This window comes from Marmota marmota, unplaced genomic scaffold, assembly GCF_001458135.2.
Source record: "Marmota marmota marmota unplaced genomic scaffold, marMar, whole genome shotgun sequence".
NCBI classification, from domain to species: domain Eukaryota; kingdom Metazoa; phylum Chordata; class Mammalia; order Rodentia; family Sciuridae; genus Marmota; species Marmota marmota.
The window spans coordinates 1,160,776-1,184,661 of NW_026000079.1; the positions used below are offsets into that span (position 1 = coordinate 1,160,776).

The 23,886-nt window shown below is 42.7% G+C and overlaps 1 protein-coding gene and 1 pseudogene across 11 annotated transcripts in view; both read left to right on the forward strand.

The window, feature by feature from the left end:
* Arhgef11 (Rho guanine nucleotide exchange factor 11) overlaps positions 1-23,886 on the forward strand; it is a 107,799-nt gene that overhangs the window by 50,128 nt on the left and 33,785 nt on the right. For 6 of the 11 annotated variants that reach the window (XM_048814676.1, XM_048814666.1, XM_048814669.1 and 3 more), the window contains exons 2-9: positions 11,325-11,357; positions 12,438-12,452; positions 12,767-12,858; positions 13,846-13,944; positions 17,596-17,645; positions 18,402-18,459; positions 19,224-19,399; positions 20,181-20,252. In XM_048814676.1, the coding sequence (XP_048670633.1) occupies positions 11,325-11,357; positions 12,438-12,452; positions 12,767-12,858; positions 13,846-13,944; positions 17,596-17,645; positions 18,402-18,459; positions 19,224-19,399; positions 20,181-20,252 (595 nt within the window). Of the gene's footprint in view, positions 1-11,324; positions 11,358-12,437; positions 12,453-12,766; positions 12,859-13,845; positions 13,945-17,595; positions 17,646-18,401; positions 18,460-19,223; positions 19,400-20,180; positions 20,253-23,886 lie in introns of those variants that run through there. The other 5 variants (XM_015502704.2, XM_015502707.2, XM_048814672.1 and 2 more) reach the window with 2 other exon arrangements.
* On the forward strand, positions 5,734-10,362 carry LOC125620244 (annotated as a pseudogene).

The window sequence follows — 23,886 nt, forward strand, 5'->3', positions numbered from 1 at the left end:
AGTCCATAATCCTTAGATGGCACTTAAGGCCTTCCACAACTGCCTCAGTCTTTCTTATGTCATCACACTTCCTAACATCAGTGTTGCCTTAGTATTTGCAGAGCCTGGACATACTGTATCTTGTTTAATTCTCACAGCTGCTCTGTGAGACAGGTAGGACAGGGCAGGTAAATTATCTACATTTTTAAGGCAGAGAAATTGAGACTTAGACTCAGTTTCCTAAGATCAGCTAGCCAGGAAATGGCAGAACCAGGCTGCCACTTTGTCTTTTCAATTTTCTTTCTTGTTGGGACCCTCCCTTTCCTCCCACCTGTGTTGCATTAACAGCCTCCCTGCAGTCTCTGTGCCCCTATGTATGCTGTTTCTGCCCCTAGAAGGTCCTGCCTCAGTACAGCCACCCATCAGAAGCCTATCTGACCTCTAAGGTTCTGGGTAAAGTTCACCTCCTTTCCGAGTCCTTCTTTAGCCATATATAAATTCCTTTGTAGTCACCAACACATTTTAACATGCATATGCTTTTTCATTCATTGTTTTGTATATGGGATTGAGTTCTAGAAATCTGGGAGTTTGAAGGTTTTAGAAGTTCTTACAGAGAGGCTCTTAACAAAGAGCCCGATGTTACTTCCTGCCATAAGTCCATGGAGAGTCTAAAGCCTTCCTGCTTTATTCATTCTTTGTCAAAACTATGAAATTGTGAACTTGATCCTAATATTTTTTTTCTCCCCTAGTACTAAGAATTGAACCCAGGGCCTTGTGCATGAAAGGCAAGATCTTTACCACTGAGCTGCTTCTCTGGCCCTTTTTAAAATTTTTATTTTGAAGCAGATCTTGCTAAGTCGCCCAGGTTGACCTTGAACTTGTGATTCTCCTGCCTCAGCCTTCTGAGTAACTGAAATTATAGGAATGGGCCATCATGCCTGGCACCAGTCCTAATTTATGTGTATCAGAGAGGTCACTCAAAACTGATTCTTGTAACTGCCATGTTAAGTATATGCTCATGATACTTTCTCTGAAGTTCTATTGCATACATTATCTGATCTGAATAATGTATGTTCTGGGGGTTCTGCATATTTTAAAGGAAGAAAGATAAGGGGCTGGGGATGTGGCTCAAGCGGTAATGCGCTCGCCTGGCATGCACGGGGCGCTGGGTTCGATCCTCAGCACCACATAAAAATAAAATAAAATGATACGTTGTGTCCACCAAAAACTGATAAATAAATATTTTTAAAAAGGAAGAAAAATAAGCTTATTATTAAACTCAGAAAGCAGACGTCAATCAATCAAAAAAGTACCCAAATAATCATTTAGTTAATATTGAATTAGGTACCACAAAGAGAAATTTCAGAAAGATCCAGCATAATGGAATCAGATAAAATCGCCCTGAGAAAGACACTGAGCTGAACCCTGAAGAATGAGTTTACCTGGCTGTGGCAGGAGAGAATATCTCTGGGGTTGAAGTACAGTGCAAAAGTGACAGGAGAGGGGGCCCCATGAAGGACCTGGAAGCCACCGTCTTACAAGGACAATGGGAAACCACTGAAGGCGTCGTCCTATCTTCCAACTCCTCTCTGTCAAACATCCCCCTGTGTGGAGAAGGGCTATGGGCTGCTAGAGGAGTGGAAGGTGGAACAGATGTCGGGAGGCCAATTCTTATAGGTGAGAGATGATGGTGTCCTGTACCAGTGTGGTAGCAGAGATGTTAGGTCATATCAGCAAGACTTGACAATTAATTAGATTTGCTGGGAGAGGTCAGAGATTGCTGGCATGCACACCTGCATAGCACTGTTTGCCAAGGACAAACCATCTCATCATGAGCAGGGCTGGACTTGGGCTGGAAAGATTGATTTCAGGTTGAATATTCAAACTTTAAGGTGTCAGTGGAGCTGCTTAGGTCCTTGCCATTACCTTTTGAGAAAGATGGTATTAGCCACGTTTTTTTAACTGGGAAATGGGCTTGGCGACATTAGGTGACTTGCCTAACACTACATAGCCAGGAAAAGGCCAAGCCTGAGCATGAGCCAACATTTTGATTCCTACAGCTGTGCTCTTGAAGCCATGCCACTGGCCTGTGTGCTGAGTATTCAGTGCTGAGCCCAGCTAACCAGCCCTCAGCGCACTAGCCCTGCCGCCGCCTCCAGGCACATGGCTGCCAGGCCGTCTGCTCTGATAGCCAGATTCTTATTCCACTTCCATGGAATTAGAAAGCTGCCCTGGCCCTGCCCTAGCGAGAACTGGAATACTCCAGGGGTCTGCTCACCTGTCCGTTTACTGTTCATTTACTCATCCTACTTCTGTTCCTCTCACCTTGATGATTGTCAGGCATAGATCACCCAGTGTGATCCTGGAAAAGACCAGGAAAAAAAAGAACAAAGCATTTGCGTAGGACTTTGTGCTTTGAAAGCACTTAACAAATAATACTTTGGTCATCACATCAGCTCTAGAAGAAAGAAAGAAAGAATGTGTATATATATACTCCTTTAATAAATGTATTCAAAGCAGACATCTACCAGGCACTAGGTGCCATGCTGAAACTTGGTTGGTTATAAAAGGATGAGTGAGACATGGTCCTTGTTCTCAGGGACCCAAGGTTTAAAAGGGAAGACAGACAAACAGATGGTTTCAGTATGTGTTCATTACACAGAGGAGAAAGGTAATGACAGACTCAAAAGTTAAGGGACTTGTTTTGAGAGTTTTTCAAAGTTTTGGTCCTCTGTATCACTTGGGTTGCTTGTTAAATCAAAATAGATTCCACACCACAGAGCTGCTGAGTTGAGTCCCTGAGGGTGGGCCTAAAATGATTCAAGCTAGTAAATGAGCCAGTTGAGGTGTGAGCCTGACCTGCTACCGTGCCAGTCTTTCCACTCTATTTGTCTAACTCTGGTTTTAAGGACGAAAGACCGGACACTTGAAGTTGGCAGGTCTTGTCCTCACAGCCTTTACTGCAAGGATGCAGACCCAGAAGGTGCCAAGAGTCTTCTTAAAGTTCCACCCGGGAGATATGGGAAACCAACCAGCAAGATAGGTCCAGTTTCAGAGTATGGACTTTACCTAGAGTGAAGGTCCTGGCAAGGTGGCTCTCCTGGATTCCTAGGGGTTCAGGAATATCCCTTTGCCCCAGGCTCAAGAATACCTAGCTCAGTCCCAGGCATAATGGTGTACTCTTGTAATCCCAGCTATTTGGAGGCTAAGGTAGGAGGATCACAGCCTGGACAACTTAGTGAGACCCTGTATCAAAATTAAAAAAAAAAAAAAGTGGGTGTGGGGAGCCACTCTGAATGACTGGGGCCTTCCATCCTGAAGCTGGGCGTTGTCCTGGTTCAGGAAGTTGAGGATGTGTTTTCAGGTGTAGATGACGCCCCTTGGATTGAATTACTGTCACCTGTCCCTTGTAACCCTGCCCCTTCTGGCCTTTTTTGGATGGAACTTTCTAAGAACCAGCTAAAAGCCCACTTCTGAGAGCCTCGCTCAGACCAGGCTCTCGCGACTTTCTCTTGCTTTCCCATTTGGGGAGCCTGAGGCCGAGAGCAGAGAAGTCATCCTGAAGCTTGTTTAAAAGTAAAGTGTGTCTCTGTTTTATTTGGTGTCCCTGGAAATTCTTCACACAAGCGACCTTAAGTTCAGCTGCCAGTGTGGGTCAGGGGCAGCAAGTGGGGGCTGAGGTATAGCTCAGCTTACCTAGTATATGCCAAGCCCTGAGTTCTATCCCAAGTTCCCCCTCTGACCCCCTAAAAAAGACAACTTACTTCGCCTATATATAATGTGCCTTGTATCAGATAGGCATAGTATGTATTTCCTATATGTATATATGTTATATAGTCTCATATGTATATGTATGTGAATACTTGTGATATATATAAAGACAGGTGGACCCGCGTATGGCTACAGATCATATACTGTTTTGCTTGAGAAATCAGGCCAAATTTATGTACATTTTAACTCTACACTACCTACTTCACCGTATTTTCAAAGGATTGAGGTGTTAGCTTGGATGCTTAGCACGGTGCCTAGCATGTAGTAAGGAATTTATCATTGTGCGCATAAGACTTGGATATTAAGGCCTTAATATCCAATATATATTTTTTAGTTGTAGGTGGACACGATACCTTTATCTTATTTTTTTAACGTAGCTCTGAGGGTCAAACCAGTGTGTACTAGGCAAGTGTTCTACCACTGAGCCACAACCCTAGCCCTGCCTTTGCTTCTTTAAACTCCAGAAGCCAGACCTATTTGATAACCATAAGTTTAAACTCCTGAACCTTCTAGGGGTCTGAGTAAGGCAGAAAGGAGTGTAGGCTGTGTGCAGTGCTGACTGGGTCAAAGTAAGACTGTGACCCATTGGAGAGGCTTGACACCACCCAGTTTCAGCTGATTGTCACCATTAGCAATCTTAAGTCCAGCAGGGCCAAAACTACGCCTTTTTGACAGAAACTAGAAATCTGTATTTTTTTTTAAGTGTGAAATTGCTTAGGAACTAAACATCCCTGCCCCCATCCCCCCATCCTAAAGACTGAACCTAGAGGTGCCACTAAACTACATCCCCAGCCCTTCTTATTTTTTATTTTGAAGCAGGGTCTTGCTAAACTGCCCAGATTAAGCCTCGAACTCAAACTTGCTCTCCTCCTGCCTCAACATCCCAAGTAGCTGGAGTTGCAACTAATTTTTTTTATTCGTTTTTGTTAATGCCTATACACACTCATACACCTAAATACACCAGAGGCCAACAAAAAGGTTATGTGAGCTCTTTGGAAGGTCCCCAAACATGGCCTTGCTTTATTACCAGCCTTCTAGACAAGGATGAGAAGAGTGTTTGCACATAAGTAGAGGGTAGCTGCTCTGTGCCTAGTGCTGCACTAGAGCATTCTGGGAAGTCCAGCGGTTAACTTTTGTCCACATGATAGGGAGCAGTGTGGGCTGCATTAAAAAGAAGAGGGAGGGGGAAGATGGAAAGTCTCAGTGAGTTACTTTTCAGATATTGTAAGTGAAAAAAAAGCAGAGTACAAACTATTATGTAAGTAATAAAGGAAAATCAGAATATTTTTATGTACTTGTTTAGTTTTACAAGAACATAGAAAGGAAGCCAAAGACAAAATGAAAATGATTGTCTTGGAAGGAGTAGGGTGAAAGGATATAGGGATGCTTCTGAATATGCTGAAAATTTTCATTTTGAATTTTCACATGTAAATATTTGACATATTATTGAAAATTAAATAAGCCTGGGCTGGGGATGTGGCTCAAGCTGTAGCGCGCTCGCCTGGCATGCGTGCAGCCCGGGTTCGATCCTCAGCACCACATACAAACAAAGATGTTGTGTCCGCCGAAAACTAAAAAACAAATATTAAAAATTCTCTCTCTCTCTCTCTCTTAAAAAAAAAAAGAAATTAAATAAGCCTGAAAAAGGTAAAATTAAAGTAAAAAATTAAGTACTAAAATTAAGTAAAATATAAAAATAAATGTTTCAAATTGGTAACATAAAAAAGAATTAATCTGAAGGCTTCAACATCAAGGCTGCTGGTTCGCACGGCCGCTTGAGCTCTCTAGTTGGTGGTGCCAGCAGTCGAATTTGCTGCCGCTCTCACGATGGCTTGGGTCTGGACTGCGCCACAACCTCTTGAGAGAAGCGGGTCTTCGGATCCTCTTTAGTGCTGGAGTTGGGGCCACAGGCAGCTTGGACACAGTGGGAGAACAGAATCTCTGGACGGACTCTTCCTGGGAAGCTTTACTAATTTGCAGCACCTGGACAATGTTCCTCATTCTACCTGTCTGTCAGCATAGTGGTGATATCATTTCACTGTGGTGGCAGGGACTCAGCTCCAAATTATAAATTGAAAAAACACCTGGATCCCAGTCTATCAGTGGCTTCAAGACAACCAGAAGTACCTGTTACTTGCGCCTAGGCAAGATGTCCCTGCCCATCGGAATGTGCCGTCGGGCATTCAGCTATGATGATGCCCTTGAGGACCCTGCACCCATGACGACTCCTCCATCGGACATGGGCAGCATCCCCTGGAAGCCAGTGATTCCAGAGCACAAGTATCAGCACCTTGCCGAGGAGGAGGAAGGAGAGGCCAATGTGTCCCCCACTGCCATGACCCTGTCAACAGTCACTGACAGTACGGACAAGGTCCTGATGGTAAAGGCCAAAGCTACCCATGTCGTCATGAATTTTCTGATCACAAAACAGACACAGGAGAGTATTCAGCGTTTTGAACAACAGGCAGGACTGAGAGATTCTGGCTACACACCCCACAAGGGCCTTACCTCCGAGGAAACCAAGTACCTCTGACTAGCAGAAGCACTCCACAAGCTAAAGCTGCAGAGTGGAGAGAGGACAAAGGAAGAGAAGCAGCCTGCATCGCCCAGTCACCCCAAGCAGCAGCCCTCACTCTTCCCCTAAGCAGAGGCCGGAGGCTGGTTTTCTTCTGGTTCCTCTGTAGCCTTACCTGGCCCAAGTCCTAGCTCCATGGATCCTGGAAGTGGAGATACGGACAGAAACTCATCAGATAAATGGAGCCTTTTTGGTCCAAGACCCCTTCAGAAGTCTGATTCTGGAGGTTTTGCCATCCAGGCCTACAAAGGCGCCCAGAAGCCCTCTCCCATGGAGCTGATCCATGCCCAGGCCACCCGAATGGCTGGAGATCCAGCAACCTTCAAGCCACCCAAAGTGGATTTCCCAGTGATAGAAGGGAAGAAACCACTACCACAGACCCATAATCTCAAACCGCGTGACTTGAATGTGCTCACACCTGCTGGCTTCTAGAGTGCGTCTATTCCAAGGACTTGGGACAGAGGGTTTCTTATCCTTTATTCCCCTTTTACCTTCACTCTGACATAGGAATGGTATATTAAAACAAACAAACAAACCGAGGCTAGAGGTGGAGACATAATGAATTCTGCAAAGCTTGTCCTTGTGTGGAAGAAACCATTTTGAAGTGTTTTAGAGTCAAACTAAAAAATCTCAGCAGTGATTTTTGGGGGCGGTCTTCATTACCCTTTCTTGTATCATTTACCCCAGACCAGGACTTTGATCATTGCTTACTAGGTAAATGTTTATGCCATTCCAAAACCTAGGCTTCTTTTTAACCACTATCAGCATAAGCACACCATGTTGTAGAGGTGTCCGCTGACAAGTTTGGCCTTTTTGACTCCACTGATGCTGTGCTCCAGCCTTGTCAGGTAGGGGGACCTGAGACCTGTTTAAGGTCTGGGTACAGTTTACAGCCAGACTTCGAAGGTATCCCTGTTTTCTAGGCTAAAACTGGTCTCCTTGCTTTTTGGTCAGTCTAATGGATTGCTTTGTCCTGTAACCAGTTCTTCATGCTTCTTGGTACCTCTTGAGCTGCTGCTGTTGGAGGGATGCTTCTCATTTACATGTCACAGAATAAACACTAGTCTTGCATATCCTTTCTTGCACTTTAAAGTAAGATTAGTTTAACTCCAATTTGGTTTAAACTTCCTAAAATAAGAAAATTAAGTCTATTGATTTGAGATTTATATATTTTGTGGTGCTGGGAATTGAATCCAGGGCCTTGCACGTTCAAGCAAGTGCTCTACCATCATTGAGCCTATATACCCCCCTGCCCTCCCCACCCTAGGATAGTAAACTTTTAGAGTAAATGAAATTCATGTGAAATTAATGTCAGTTATTTTAGTTTCTTTGTGTAGGTCAGAGCTTAACTTTTTGGAGGGGAGGTGGAAGTATTCAAAATAAGAAGAAAAGCATTTTTCACCAAAATGAGCCTCATATCTTTATGCAACATATCTTAGAAACTGCATTTTTATTTCTCATCACTTTGTACATTTGTCTTGAACACTGTCTCAGATACTTGCCATTTTTGTTTTGATTAGGATTTTTGTTTACATAAGAAGCTGACGTTATAGAGAATCCCTGAAGTCTGAAATTGTCAGAACAACTAATTTATTTGTGTCTTCTGTTATGATCTTTTGTTTGGACAATAAAAATCCTTACTGCTTTCTAAAAAAAAAAAAAAGAATTAATCCAAATTAATTTTTATAACATATTAACTTGTAGTGAGATATAACCTAAGAGCAAAAAGAACAGAAGGAAACCTTGAACTTAGTAGGTTTAATTGTTGCTAGTGGTATTTGTGTAACAATTCCAGAAACCATCTTGTCTATATTGTAGAATAGAGCAAATGAGTAAATATATTGATATTGTTTGGGAACAAGATTCTGAAAAAAGGACAGTGAAGTAGCCTAGAAAGAGTGATGGCTCACTAGCAATGAGCACCTAGCTGCCAGATTTTGTTTCTGAATACATTTCCTGCTAAAAGGAACCAGGGCTCCATAGAGAAATGTTTGTTACCAGGTCTGGCATAGGGAAAGTACAAGGTGAACCTGGAGTATCTTTTTGTGCCAGAGAGCAAGTACATGATCAAAGACAGATGGAGAACACAAATGCTGGTTGGTTTGCAGGAGCTCCCACTGGCCAAATTGGGACATTTTTAACATTTAAAAAGGGGTGGGGGGATAATGGGCTATAATGTATTACTTTGGGAGAGAAAACAAAATCTATTGAGTTCATGTCACTACTCTAGGAAAGGAATGAAGATTACCTGCTGTAGAAGGAATGATAGAATTAGCAAATTTGCCATTTTGCAGCCACCAGTGCAATAAGTGGTTCAAGACAGGTCATCAGTAGATAGTCAAACTATTGAAAAAGACTATTGGAAAGCAGGATAATCATGTAGTCTCAAAATATCACCCCATGGATTTCTCATTAATTCAAATGGGAAAATAGACTTACATTGAGAAATCACAGGAGCACCGAAGTAATCAAACTTCACATCACCAATGGAGCAATCCATATAATATCACTTATAAATAGTCTTCAATAATGTCTAACTTGAGTATAATCAGGAGGAGACATTAGACAAACCCCTATTTGTGGGTCATTCAACAATGTAGCTGGCCTGGATTCTTCAAAATGTCATTGTTATGAGAGACCAAGAAAACAGGGATGTGAAGGGGAAGGCCAGATTAAATAGATCTAATAGAGACTTGACAAATATAATTTGAGATCATTGATTGGATCCTGGATTGAGACAGTTGGAGAACGGTTATAAAGAACATTGATGAGACCATTGGGGAAGTTTTGAGTGTGTACTGTATGTTAGGTAATAGTGTATCAAAGTTAAATTTGTTGAGTATACTGATTGGCATTGTGGTTATATAGGATAATTTCAAGGTTTTTAGGATATAGATAGATAGATAGTAAAATAGACATACAATGTCATGATTGCCCGCCCCCCTACCACTCTCTCTCTCTAGGGATTAAACCCAGGGGCACTTTATCACTGAGCCATATAGATCTTTTTGTTTTTATTTTATTTATTTTATTTTTTGCTTTGGAACAGGGTCTTGCTAAGGTGCTGAGGCTGTCCTCAAATTTGCCATCCTCCTGCTTCAGCCTCCTAAGTCACTGGGATTACAGGCATAAGTGTCATGATCTCTCTCTCCGAAACTTTCAAATGGGGAATAAATGAATATTAGTAGAAAGATAAAGCAGGGGCTGGGGATGTGGCTCAAGTGGTAGCGCGCTCGCCTGCCATGCGCGGGGCACTGGGTTCGATCCGCAGCACCACATGCAGATAAAATAAAGATGTTGTATCCACCGAAAACTAAAAAAAAAATTACAAAAAAAAAAAAAGAAAGATAAAGCAAATGTTATAAATGTTAATTGGTGGATCTAGATGAAGGGCACATTCATCATGTTTCTCCTTCAACTTCGTGTGGTTTAAAATTTTTCACAGTGGAAGCGGGTAAGGTATTGCTTCATAGAATCAATGCCATTTTTCTAGGGTCTTGAAAGACACTAGGAGATGGGTAGAGAGAAGGAATGAAGGCCATCATAAGTCAGAGGCATGAGTGAGATGTCCCAAGGTAAAATGGGTTTTCTCTGCATGTGGTGAGGCGAAACAAGCCCAGAGTAGGTAACCCAGGGGTGGGGCATTGCGAGTTCTACTGAAAACAGCAAATGAACATTGGAACAAAAAACTCCCTTCTGTGAGTCCCTTCTGGTTGGGGGTGCTAGTCACTAGTTCTGCATGTTTTCTGAATCTTCTTGCCCGGGTCCCCATTGTCTGACACTGTGTGGAACAAAGGTCTCCATCTCCATCTGCCGTGATGGGGTGTGTTCTGTTCTGCACTGTCCAGGTGACCGCCACTAGCCACGTGGAGCTCGTAAGCCACTGAGACTAGTAACTCAGAAAAACAATTTTAATTTTTTTTAGTTGTAGACAGACACCATACCTTTATTTATTTACTTCATGTGGTGCTGAGGAGGATTGAACCCAGCGTCTCACGTGTCCTGGGCAAGCACTCTACCACTGAGCTCCAACTCCAGCCCAACCAACAATTTTAATTTTTAAAAAATATTTTTTAGTTGTAGACACACAATTCTTTGTTTATTAATTTATTTTTTATGTGGTACTGAGGCTCAAACCCAGGGTCTCACATGTGCCAGGCAGTGTTCTACCACTGAGCTGCAGCCCCAACCTTTAAAATTAAATTTTAAATAGCTATGTGTGATTTGTAGCTTATTTCATGAGTACAGGTCTAGAATCTAGACCATAAGAGAACCTCTGTTAAATGATGTGTGAAGTCGAATCTTTACCCTAGACAGGAGGTGGACCATGAATGATGGAATGGGATAATTTTAAAGAAAGAACTTGAAGTTTTGGCAAGTTTACCATTTCTGGCTTGTGGGGGATAGAGTAGGAGGAAGGACCAGTGTGGACAAAGCCAGAAACCATCCCAAGTTAAAGAAGCAGGTAAAGAGCAGGGACCAAAAATAGGAACACAGCTGTGTCAAGCATAGGCACACTGTGGACAAGACCATCTCTGCCTTCACAGACCTTCCAGCCTCGATTCGGCAGCTTTCTAGAAAAGTGGAAAAGAGTTGCCCTTAGGCGTTGGTGCTGTAAGATGCCTAGGGATGGGAGTTTGGGGAGATACCAGAGGGGCACCTAACCAGCTGCAGGCCATGCTTTCTGTTACGTGCTTTGGTGACAGCCTGGCTTGGGACAGGACAACCTTTCTTCTGAGTACATGGGAAGCTCTAAGATTTTAAGCAGCAACATGACATGAGTAGATTTGTATCTCAGTGAGCTCACTGCTGTGCTGGGGTGGTTTCCATAGGCGGGTCCTTCTTAGCTGTAGTGTGGTTTCTCTTTTGAACCAGCATCTCCAGTGTCTTGTCTGGTTTATGTTCGTTTTGTTTCTCTTTCTCCCTTCTTTCCTGCATTGCTATCTTCCGGGCCCCACGCTCTCTTCTTCCTTGATGTCCTACTCTCTCTGATCCAAAGATCAGCCAGTAAAAAGCAGTCTCACCTGTCCAGGTAAGAGGGGTGCCACTATGTGGGGGGTGTCCCCCCTTTATATTTAAAATATATTTATTTGGTTTTTAAATAGATGTTGTCTTCACATGGTTTGAATTTAAAGAGCACAAAAGAGAATATAATGATAAATCTCCAGTCCCATCCTCATGCCCAGCTACCCACTTTCTCTCCTCAGAAGCAACCAACGTTGTTTCTTTTGTAGCCTTCCAAGATGTTAAGTATTTTACATACATACGCAAATATATAAGCAAATAATTTCTTTTCTCTATTATCTACTGTTGATAATATCTTTACTTTTTCCCCTGCAATAACATATCCCCAAGATCATTCCTTATTGTGTTATATAAAGTACCTTCTTATTATTTTATATGTCCAAGTTCTGTATCATTGTTTTATTTATATAAAATAATGCATTAACTAGTCACCTATTTTGAACATCTAGATGATTTCCAGTGTTTCGCGATTATAAACAATGCTTCCATGAATAAACTTCTACTTAGTCATTACTTAGCTAGGATAGGAATTGCCCTCTTCAGAGAGGCAGCAACTATTGATTGATAAACTGCCAACTTGCACACTTATCTAAAAAAAGGAGGGCCACGACAGTGATTTCCTCTGTTCCTGTCGGGGTCGTGAGTAAAGAAGAGATGAAAGAATGAATCTGACCTGGTCATCTGTAGTCACAGATAGTTTCTAAGCAGGCACCTCAGGCTGGCTATGGTTGGAAATCACTACCAAAACCAAACCAGATTCCTGTTCTCCCGTGGAGCCCCCCAAATAAAAAGTGTGCCAGAGGCCAGTTACCCAGTAGGTTAGTACTAAATGCCGAGTCACCCTCCTGGACACTGCCATTTTGGAGAGGTGGAACCTTGAGGGACAGAGAGGTGGGACTGAAATGGGAGCTTGTGTCTGCTACAGCCATTGAGGCTCTGCTGTGTCCGTGACGGCTCTGCATGTGTCTGACCCGCCATGTCCTTCCCCTCAGTCTCCCTTTTCTTTGCAAATCATCGCTTAACACTAACTAGCTATTTGTTTTTTCCCGTCTTTTTCTCGCATTCATTCTCTCTGCTGCTCCATCAGCCCCATTGCAGCCTGGTAAGACCCCATAAGGACGTGTATGTGTGCACATCCCCTTCTTGCCATTGTCTCCTTGTCACCTGACTCCATGAAGGGTTGTTTCCTTTCACGCCCTGCTGAGTCTTAAAGAGATCACGCTTGCCCTGCTAGGCCAGGAGATTCCACATAGGTGATGTGGCCAGCAGTGTAGACATGGCTAACCCAGATTGAGCAGATTAAACGTGGGTGGGTTGGTCTCTCCTTGTTGAAGACTCAGGGCCCTTTAAAGAGCCTCCTTCTGCTGGTCCCTCCCTGCCCAACTCACTGATGTGCTTTCCTTGCTCCTTCTCCAGGTTAAGTAGCCTGTCTGCTCTGGGAGATTCCGCACCTGAGCGCAAGTCCCCTTCCCACCACCGCCAGCCCTCTGACACCTCAGAGACAACAGGTACCTTCTTGGCCCTTAGCCCATAGACATAGAGGTACACAGCATGTGTATACTTCAAGTGTACAACACCTTAGTCTTTATGTTGAGCACATGATGTGCACCAGGCATTGTGTTACAGATTTATATAAATCGCCTCCTTGACCCTAGAAAATAGGTTTTATTATCCTTATTTAAACATAAGGGAGCTAAGGCACAGAGAAATCAAGAAACTTACCCAACTGCACAAGCTAGTTGGGAACAGAATCAGGACTTGAAACCAGTACTATTTTAGCTCTAGAACCCATGCTTGAATCATTACAAAAATAGTCACACATGTGTGATATCTATCACACAGTCACATGGATGGAGAAAATTGGTAGGCATAGCCTTGGTTTCTTCCTTTTTTTTTTTTAAGTTCTGTACTTGGATGTTTATGTGAATAAAAGGTGTTTTTTTGTTGTTGTTGTTTTTTTCCTGTTATTTATCCTTCTCTGGATTTGGCAAGGGGCTGGCCCTGAGTCACCTGTGTGAGTTATCCAGCTCTGCAAAAACAGTCAGTAAGCGCTTGTGACCTACCTGCTCCATTCATTGGGTGTAACTTGACATAAGATTTCCAGTCCACCCAGCAGAGCTGCTTATTTGTAGTGTTAGTCTTTGGGACATTGGCTAGACTTGGCCCTTCCCTGTTCTTCAGCTAGTATCACCCAGACAAACCCAAAAGGAACACATATGTAGAAGAGAGACACACATCACAACACCTCAGGGAAGGACCATTTCTTGTATGAAAGACAAAAGTGGATTTCAGGTTTTGCCAGTCACGGAGCGAGGCCTGTTACTGTAGTAGTGTGTCACGACAGGATGAATCTCAGGATCCTGGGGGTGGGGGGGGCGGGGAAGACTCTTGAAGGAAGACATGCCTGGGTCGTTCCTGGGCTGGCCTTGGCTGTAGGTAACAGCCTTCTTATGATGCTGCCTGCCCCACCCTTTTCTCTCTCTCACTTCTACCAGGTCTTGTTCAACGCTGTGTCATCATCCAAAAGGACCAGCATGGCTTCGGCTTCACAGTCAGTGGGGATCGCATTGTTCTGGTGCAATCTGTGCGGCCTGGTGAGTACAGCATCTTTCCTGCTCATGGTGGGCAGTTCTTAGAAGGCTTCACATATGTGACAGTGCTGCATGACTTGGAGAATGTGTGCTTCAGGGAGCCCTGGGAGGCATGAGTGAAGTGAGAACTGGCTTCCCAGAGACATCTGGAGAACTCTCCACAATACCAAGCCACAAGGCCGAATTTCCCAGGATCACACTACATGCCTGCTTCCCCAGCTGGGAAGTGCCAAATCAATGGAACAGCCCTCAGTCACCAGGCAAATGCCTGGTTGCTATCAACGAGAGCCCCTCATACTGGCTCAGAAGTTGCCATGGAGGCATCAAAGGCCTTTCATACTTACCTTCACCATACCTGGCTAAGTGCATGGGTAGTCACTTTAACTTTTTCTTTCTTTCTTTCTTTTTTTTTTTTTTTTTTTTTTTCCTTGCTGTACTGGGGATTGAACCCAGGGCCTCTTGGATGCTAGGCAAGACTCTGCCATGGAGCTACATCCCTAGACCCTCACCACCCCCTTTTGTGTGTATGTGTATGTGAGACTAGAGATTAAACCCACTTGGCACTCTACCTCTGATTTATATCTCCAGCCCTTTATAGTTTTTATTTTAAAACAGGGTCTCACTAAGTTTCCCAGGCTGGCCTCAAACTTAAGATCTGCCTCAACCTCCCTAGTAGCTGAGATTACAGGTGTGCACCACAGCACCTGGATAGATGGCCACAGGTAGTCACTTTCTATAGAGGTTTGCAATTGGAGACAGGCACACTGTCCAAACATTTTACATTTGTAGTCGGTTATTATTAAGTAATGCATTACCGAAAGATAAATGATTTATGTCAGGCTTTATATCAGATGAGTGGTATTTAGAAGTTTGGATACTTTGTAGTTCAAGGCATAAATCATATCCCTTCGATCTTGGGGAAGCCCTTTTAAGAAAAACAGGATTTCAGGAGTTGTTTGAATGACAGAAATGAAAAACAGATCAGCAAGACAGGAATTTGGCAGGAAGGGAGTGCAGAGTAGGGAACGCCTCAATCACATGACCTTTGCATATAGAAGAACTGTAAAGAGTCAAAGCTCTTTCATATACCAAGTAATGGAATCATTGTTAGTTGACCCAGGTTGAAGAAGAGAGAAAGGAAGGTGTATGGGAGAGCATAAAACAAGTATCCCTAAAAGGGGTGAACTTCAGTGTGGCAAATGGGACTGAGTTGGTCACATGAAGCATTGTAGGCTTGGCTTATGGGAGAATCCAGGAAAGGGTAGGAAGCAGGCTGGCATTTCACCCTAGGCATAAAAGGGGAAGGGAAAATATACTTGTAGTAATTTTGGAGAAAGACTTGATGTGTTTATAGGAAAAAGGAAAAGAGAATTTCAAAAGTATGACTAAAAGGAGATACAATCTGTGGACCATACAAGGATGCGCATAATTACAGCTTCTTACACCCAGGAGCTAACTTTGATCCATGGGGGATGTTTTTTTCATACCTAGGGTAAAGCTCTGAAAAGATAGTTTTATTCCTTCCTTCCTGTGTTTTTCAAGGTTCCTGGACTAGGATAGGACAGAGCTAGTGGAACTGCCAATAACCTGAATTTTGCTTATGCAGTCTTACTAGATACAGAAATGATACCCCTCCGGTGAAGTGTCGGTGCACTTCTCCTTGGTTTTTTGTTTTATGTTTTCTCTCCTCCTCTTAGGCTGGACAGAATCAGACCTAGAGAGAGAAAAAGAGAGAGAAAAAAAAAAAAACAGAAAAATGATTTGCAATAAAGAATGAGTTTTAGAATGTATGTGTGTGTATACACCTGGGTATGTATGTGTTTTAGGGAAGAGACAGACAGACTGACTGGCTTCATTTGGATTAGCATTGAAATCACAAGAGTAATAAAGCAGTTGGTTGTTTTCTTTTCCAGATAGTAGGTTTTTTAAGCTCACTTTTTCTCCTGTCTCTGTGTTCTGCCTACATCAGAATCACCAAAGCCCTAGAATAATTGAAATCCCTATTCCTAGGCTCAACCCCAGAAGTACGAAATACTTTCTGGCAGGAGAGCCAAGGATATACTCATTAACAAATTCCCCTGGTGATTCTTGTGCTCACTGAAGTTTGAGAACTTTTGCTCATATTATTTAAAGAGTTCAGTTTCTTTTTTTTTAAAAAAATCACTGAGTTATTAGAGTTACCTCATGTGTTTTATGTATTTAGGTGAGATAGCTCTTTCCTCCCCGGCTTTCATTTCTACATGACTGTATAAGAATTCCAAGTTATTTGTAAGTACTCTTCCATAAATAGCACATTTTAGATGAGGGGAGTCTGAGGCCCATAATGAAAAGCCAAATTGGAATATAGTCATTGCTATATTTTTTTCTGTATGTACTAGAAACATCTAGATGTGTTTTGTGGGAGTTTTCTTTTGATTGGATGAATACAACATACAGATTTAATGATCATCTTGGGGCAAATTTGTAAAATATAATTTTTATGTTCCTTATTTACTTGTTTTGGCATTAACTTGTTTCAGGAGTGTAAGTACTTCCTGGGTATAAATTAAGCCAGGAATATAAGCCATTTTAAACTATGAAGTGGTCAAAACCACTGCTGCCTCCAGTTAAGTGATAATCTGCAAAGGTCAATAGCACAGTCTTCTGAGTGTCTCTTAGTCATCCATCATCAGAAGACCTTAATCTGGTCCATTTTAAACTATAAATAGTTTAAAACTTGTTTTGAGCCTCTCAGAACTTAGGAACTATCTGTTTGAAACTCTTGCATTTATTCTTTTCTCCATATTCCTAATAATTATGATTATTTTACTAATTATACTTTATTTCAGTAAACTCATTTTTTCCCACTGGATAATAAGAAATAACTTTTATCTGATCTTTTTAAAATTAATTTATTTATTTTTGCATTACAACTCTTAATACACCATTATACCATAATTTATCATATCTCTGATTATATATAAGGTATGTTGACACCAAATTCACATCTTCATACATGTATTTTGTATAATGATGAGGGAGTCCTTTTACCATCCATGCTATTCCCCTTCTCCCTCCTTTCCCTCCACCCCTATTCCCTATCTAGAGGTAATCTTCCTCCCTTGCTCTCCCTCCCAACCCCAAGATCTTTGAACATATCTAGACACATACTCTTCCCAGAACCTGGCCCTGCTTATCTCCTACCTTGACTGGTTGTCAGAAGTCAGGCTTCTGATCTAGGTGGAGGGAAGAGCAGCAGATGTGACCTTATATAGTTCACTTCAACTTAAAAGTCCTTAGCCAGACACAGTGGCACACACCTGTAATCCCAGAGACTCAAGAGGCTAGGGCAGGAGGATGGCAAGTGTGAGGCCAGCTTCAGCAACTTAGCAAGATACTGTCTCAAAATATGAAAATAAAATAAAATAAAATAAATAAGGACTAGGGATGTAACTCAGTGGTAAATCTCCCCTGGGATCAATCCCCAGTACCAAAACAAAAGTCCTTTGTCACTGGGGCAGCATGCGGTGTCTGCCCAGACTGGAGGTGCTTCACACATTGAAATGAAATGAAATTTCTTTCAGAGAGGAGGAAATTGCACAGGGACTTTAGTGTAGAGTCAGTGGTCTCTGGGGAGGATTGTGGGGTTTTGCTGACCAGGCCTTCTCCTTACAGGAGGTGCAGCCATGAAAGCTGGTGTGAAAGAGGGCGACCGGATCATCAAAGTGAGTGGCCCTGAAACCCACCCCCAGGAGAGGAGGCAGGTGTGCAGAGGCTGTTCTGGCCCTGGCTGGTCCTGCAAACTTCCATTTCCATACCAACTGTCAATCAGACCCTGAGTTAGGGGTGGCACCATGGAGAGAGCATAGTAGTGTAGTGAGAGAAAGCAAAAAGAGAGCTGGGTTCCATGTTCTGGACCCAAGCAACCACACTTCTAGAATAGGTTTTATTATCCCCATTTCAGAGATGATAAGAGTAAGATTAAAGCCTTCAGACTCTCAGCTTAATCAACTGTCCTCCATGCTGTGCTGGCCTGAGGTCCTGCCTGGCCTATTCTAAACTACTTCATCTGCCTTATCCATTCAGATCTGCTGCCTGCAAAATGGAGTCCTGTACGCATTAAGGAAATCCTAGAGGCAGAGACTCCCAATCCTCTAGTAAAGAGACAGCACTTGGGGCCAGTTGGCATACACATGTGTGAGGCAAACTGTTGGATGAGCTTACCCCCTTCTCCAAAAAATAAAAAATAAAATGACTGAAGAAATGAAGACAGGTCTTGTTGATGAAAACTCATAGGCTGGCAGGGGATGCAGACACATGGCACATGTGAATAGAACAAATTCATAATGTGAATGAGAGTAATAAACAAGTGACCAGATGTAAATAAGGAGCATTGGAAAATGGCTTCCTGAAGAGGCATTTTGATCTTAGGAGCCCCTAGTTTCTCTCACTATTACATAATATATTTGTCCCTTCAACAGGTCAACGGCACCATGGTGACCAACAGCTCACACCTGGAGGTGGTAAAGCTTATTAAATGTGAGTTGGAGAGGGGTGACAACTAAAGAAGTAGAGGCCAGGTGGACGAGAGGGAGGAAAGAGAAGGCCTACTGATCCAGACGGCTTCTTTGGTAGATGTTGAGGCTGCCGAAATTCCATCTGGTGTGATCTACATGGCCCTTCAGGCACAGAGCCCTGTTACTTCAAGTAGAGATGTTTCTCATCAAACATCTTCATTTTTACCGCCCGTCTTTGCCACTCTTGTTTAGGCCATGTCCTACTGAGACCAGGTCTCTGTCCTCTCTCTCATTTGCATTCTTCCTCATCTAATTCTTCTTTAGGGAGCAGGGTCAAAAGTAGTTTATAGCCAGGAAGATCCAACAGTTGAGTCTGCATGGGTAATTAAATAGAAGCAGCAAGTGTTGAGGGAAGAATTAAAGGATGTGAGGAGTCTGGGAAGTGGAGGGCTAGAACTTGAGGACCTTCCATGTGCCAAGCAGGCAGTGTGCTTGGGCTTTGCACTGGCTACTTAATTTAGTAAGATAAGGGAACATTTCACTAAATATCCCAAATAATTGTGGTTGAAATTCTGGTTGAGGTCTCTGCATGAAGGAAGGTAAGGAAGTGGAACTAGGTTGATGCAGGGTAGAAAAGCAGGAATTGGAGAATGATTGGGGCCTTAAAAGTGAGGAGAACATAATCCACAGGATTATGAGCTTAATGAAAAAAGAATCCCTCCTGTATCGTGAATGTCGACTGTCCAGGACAGCACAGCTCGAGCAAGCCTCTCTGTTCTCCTCCAGCTGGCGCCTATGTGGCACTGACCCTCCTGGGCTCTTCACCTTCATCTGTTAGTGTCTCTGGGCTCCAACAGGAACCATTCCTGACAGGAGCTCCCCGAGTCATCCCTGTGATCCCACCACCTCCACCTCCACCTCTGCCACCTCCACAGCGCATCACAGGACCCAAACCTCTGCAGGTAATGATCCTCCTGATTCCTCCGCACTCTGTGGTCCTTTTGAAGAGCTCTCCATTGGGGACCAAGTTGACTGGGGTTGTAGTAAGCAGAGACAAGCCAAAAGACATATAAACAGCATCAAAGAGTTAAATAAACATGAGGGTTGCATGACGGGGTGCTTCATGCCTCCATACCCTCCCATGTAAATGAATATGAGACAGTAACATTCATTGTGTTCCCTAAACCTGTGGAAGGCCCTCCAGAGGCCCTCTGAGAGTGATTCTCCTCACTAGGGATGGGCAGAAAGCATTGCTTAGGGACCGTTGTGGTTAGCATCGGGAGACTATGCTACTAAGTCAAGGAGTAGGAGCATGGCTTCCTGGAGAAGTGAGATATGGAATTCAGTCAGTAGAGGGAGAGTCAGAAAAGGATAAAAACAGATGAGATCCTTCAGAGTAGTAAAGCCTGTGCAAAGGCATAAAAGAGGATAGGATGCGAATAGGTATAAGGAACAGGATTTTCTCTTTGGAAAGAAGACAGAGCCAGCAAGTCCCTGGAGAAGTTAGAGAGCAGTTTCATACCAAAGGTGATGATGGGCAAGGCTTCTAGGAAGCTCAAGAAAAAAACAAAATAAGGTTTTATGTTTCCTGCATTCCAGCAAGATACTGAATGTTACACAAATTCCACTTATGACCTTGACTTTACTCTTATACCTTTTCCTTGCCCAAGAATCAGCAGATATAAGAGAATTAGCATTGAGGTAACCCCCAACTTTCACTACAGTTATATTTTCCTTTCCTAGGATCCTGAAGTTCAAAAACATGCCACCCAGATCCTCAGGAATATGCTGAGGCAAGAGGAAAAAGAGTTACAGGTGAGGTCACTGCTAAAGGTAGACTGGCCATGGCCTTAATGAAATACTACAACACCAGAGCAACTTCAGCGTGCAGACCATATCCCATCACAGTTAAAACCCCAGTGGACAACTTCAGGACCTGGCATTGGCCAGTAGGATCTGATAAAGCAGAATTTGACCAATAAAATAAATGGGATAATAGAATTCTTTGGATAACAGATAAGAATAGTGAATGTGAAGACTAAATACAATTAAGTGACATGACATGCAAACTAAAATAAGGGAACATTAGAACTGAGGAAAATCAGGTAATCCTCAGTCACAAACACACACACACACACACACACATATAAATCTAGAAATCTAGACCCTTATTCACAAATTAACAAAATTTAATTCAGTGGATCAAAGACATAAATGTCAGAACTAAAGCTGTTTTTAAAAACTGTAAAACTCTTAATAAAACTTAGGTATAAATATCCATGATCTTGGATTAGACATTGATTTCTTTGAAATGACACCAAAAGGAAAAATAATTCCAAAAATATCATCAGGTTTCATCAAAAAAGTAAAAGGACAGCTCTCAGAATAGAAGGAATTTTTACAAATTGTATATCTGATGAGGGTCTAATTACCAGAATATGCAAAGTACTCATACCCCAACAATAAAAAGACAACACAGATGGCAAAGGATTTGAATAAACAGACTAAGGACTAAGGGTGTGGCCAAGTGGCAGAGTACTTTCTAGCATGCAGAAGGCCCCATTTCCAGCGCTGCGGGGGGAAAAAAAAAATACAAATATAAATAGCCAGTAAGCATTGGAAGAGATGCTCAACGTTGTTAGTTATACAGGGACCCTGATCAAAATGACAGCAAGATACTACTTCACAACAATTAGGATGGTTATAACAAATGACAATTGTTGGTAAAGATGTGGACAAATCTAAGAAATACTTGTTTTTATTTTATCTAAATATTCACTAATCTCTTTCTACCATTGATGGTAGGAATATAAAATGGTACAGCCACACTAGAAGAGTTAGATAAATCTTTAAAATGTTAAACACAGAGATACTATATGATCCAGCAATTCCTCTCCTACGTAAATACCCCAAAAAATATGTTCACACAAAAGCTTGTATGTGAACATTCATGACAGCCAAAAAGTAGAAAAAATCCAAATGTCTCTCAGCTGGTGGATAAGCAAAATTGTCACATTTTCAAACCACACAATATATGTAATTTGTCCATAAAAATGAGTAAGTACTGATACATGCTATAAAGCAGAGAACCCTGAAAACACGCTAACTGAAAGAAGCCAGGCAAAAGTCCACAAATTTTTTGACTCCATTTACTTGGAATGTCAAGAATAGGCAAATTGATAGAAACAGAAAGTAGTTTAGTAGCAGAAGGGGGAAGCTGGCAATGACTGCTTATAGGTACAGCTTTCTTATTGGGATGATGGAACTGTTCTGGAATTAGGTGGAACATGGTTGCACAGCTGCGTGAGTATATACTAAAAACCACTGACTTGTATACACTTAAAGATAATGAGTCTTAAATGAATGATCTCAGTGACAATTTTTAATAAATTTAAAAAATACTACAACTGCCCAAAAGAAGCAATAATGGTTTATACAGTTATCAGGAAGCCTCATGAAGTGATGCTTGTGTTGGGTTCAGTCTGCTATAATTAGAAAAATGAAAAATGGCAGTGGGTATAGAGATTGGAAAGTGATTTGGGCCTTAAATATCTTGAGGAGCTTGAAGTTTGATTGAAGGAATTTAAGTAGGGGACTTGTCCCATTTTCAAACCAGTGTTCTCCAGAGGCATGTGTGAAGTAGATTGACATAGGAGACTGTTGTAGATAAAAAGATGATGACATATTCAACAAGAAACAGTAGGAGTCAGAACAAAAAGAAGGGAATAGGGAAGGGAAACATCTCAGAAATCAGATCAGTGGAACTTACCAGTTGGTAAGGGAGGAAAGAATGAAAAATGGCCACAGTGTGGGTGCCTGGCTGGTGCTGTCGGTGGAGTAAAAGGGCAGAGAGGAAGAGACCTTCACAGGAAAAAGTGAAGGTCAGCTTTGGGTTTGCTGAATTGGGGGTGTCCAAGAGACATTCAGATAACTACTGTCCTCCAGGTATAGGGAGGTGAACCGGGATAAAGCTGGAATAGAGATGCTCAGTATAAAGGTGATCATTGAAACTGGGGTCTGGGTGAGACCACCCAGGGTGCCAATGCAGAAAGAAAAGGAGAGCCAGGGACGGTTGGGGAGCTTATGTATTTCTTTGGTCCATTGCACCAGCCTCTAATATGACGTCACTGAGCTAACAGGGAGACACCAGGTTATATATGCTGAGGAATGACTGGGATGTAAAGAACAGGGACTCTGAGTGTAGGGTGCTGTTCCGAAACATTTGGTTATGAAAGAAAGGAGAAAAAAAATGAGGCCGTGGCTTGAAGAAGAATCTGCGCTGGTAGAAAGGATTTTATTATGGTGTTTTTAAGTCAGGGAACTTGAACATTTTTATAGGATGAAGGGAATAAGCCCCTGGAAAAAGAAGACTTTGAAGATAAGTGAAAAGTATCCAGATAGTACCCGTAGTCAGAGGGATCCGCTCTGTAAGATTCAGACGGTTTCTCTGCTGAGGCAGGAGGAGAGACGGCTACAGGTGTTTTGAAGTGGAGTGAGTTGGGAAAGTTCTTACCAAATATGTTATCTGCTGGCACTGAGGTTGGGGCTTGATGGGCATGGAAAAGAAGAAACATTAAATGTGAATTTCAAAAGGTTGTCAGGTAGCAGGAATCCCCAGATGAATCTAGCTGATATGTAAACACAACATCTTTATTTCTTTCACCAGCAAAGTTTGTCAAGTATCTCCTTTTGAAGTAAAATATTAATAGCTGCCATGTATTCTGGTGTGTAATATGCACCAGATATCCTGCTAAGCACTTTACATGACCTCATTCAGATCTCACCACCATCCCACGAGGCGGTACTGTCATCTCCATTTTATTGATGAGGATGTATTCAAGTGTGTCCGAGTCTGCACAGCCCTCCGTGGAGACTCGATTTTAGAGGCAGGTCTTCCTCGACCCCTGTGCTCCCTTCTGCTGCGTACTGTGAGGAGAGCAGAGTGAGGGCTGGTGGCTTCTGCTGTCCAGGAGCTTCCTGGGGACGGCGCAGGGATATTGACTGCTTGGCCAGGCCGCTGCTTCTCCTCCCCTGGGGCTCTCATTGTGTGGAGGTATTCTCTTTAGCACTTTACTATATAATGATCTGGACAGTCACTTCAGGACTTCACATTTGAGGTGGAGTCCTAAGTGATGGAGTCTTCACTTAGGAAGCGGGAGGGACTCCAGCCAGGCCTTGAAGAATGGGTCAGATAGGGCAGGCCTTGGTATTTTGTCTCCTGTCTCTAGCTGCCTCATGTGTTCTGTTTCTCATTGCACCCCCCTTTTTCTGATCCTAAATGATGGTGAAATAATGAGCACCTACTAGAAAGCATAGACCTCTTCTCTTTCCTCCTTGTTTTGGGATAACTGCCTGTTTTCCCCACTGGTGAGTCATCCATTCTCTACTAACCAGCCCTCTGCCTTTTCCCCTCCTCCTCCTCCTGCTCCTCCTCCTCCTCCTCCTCCTC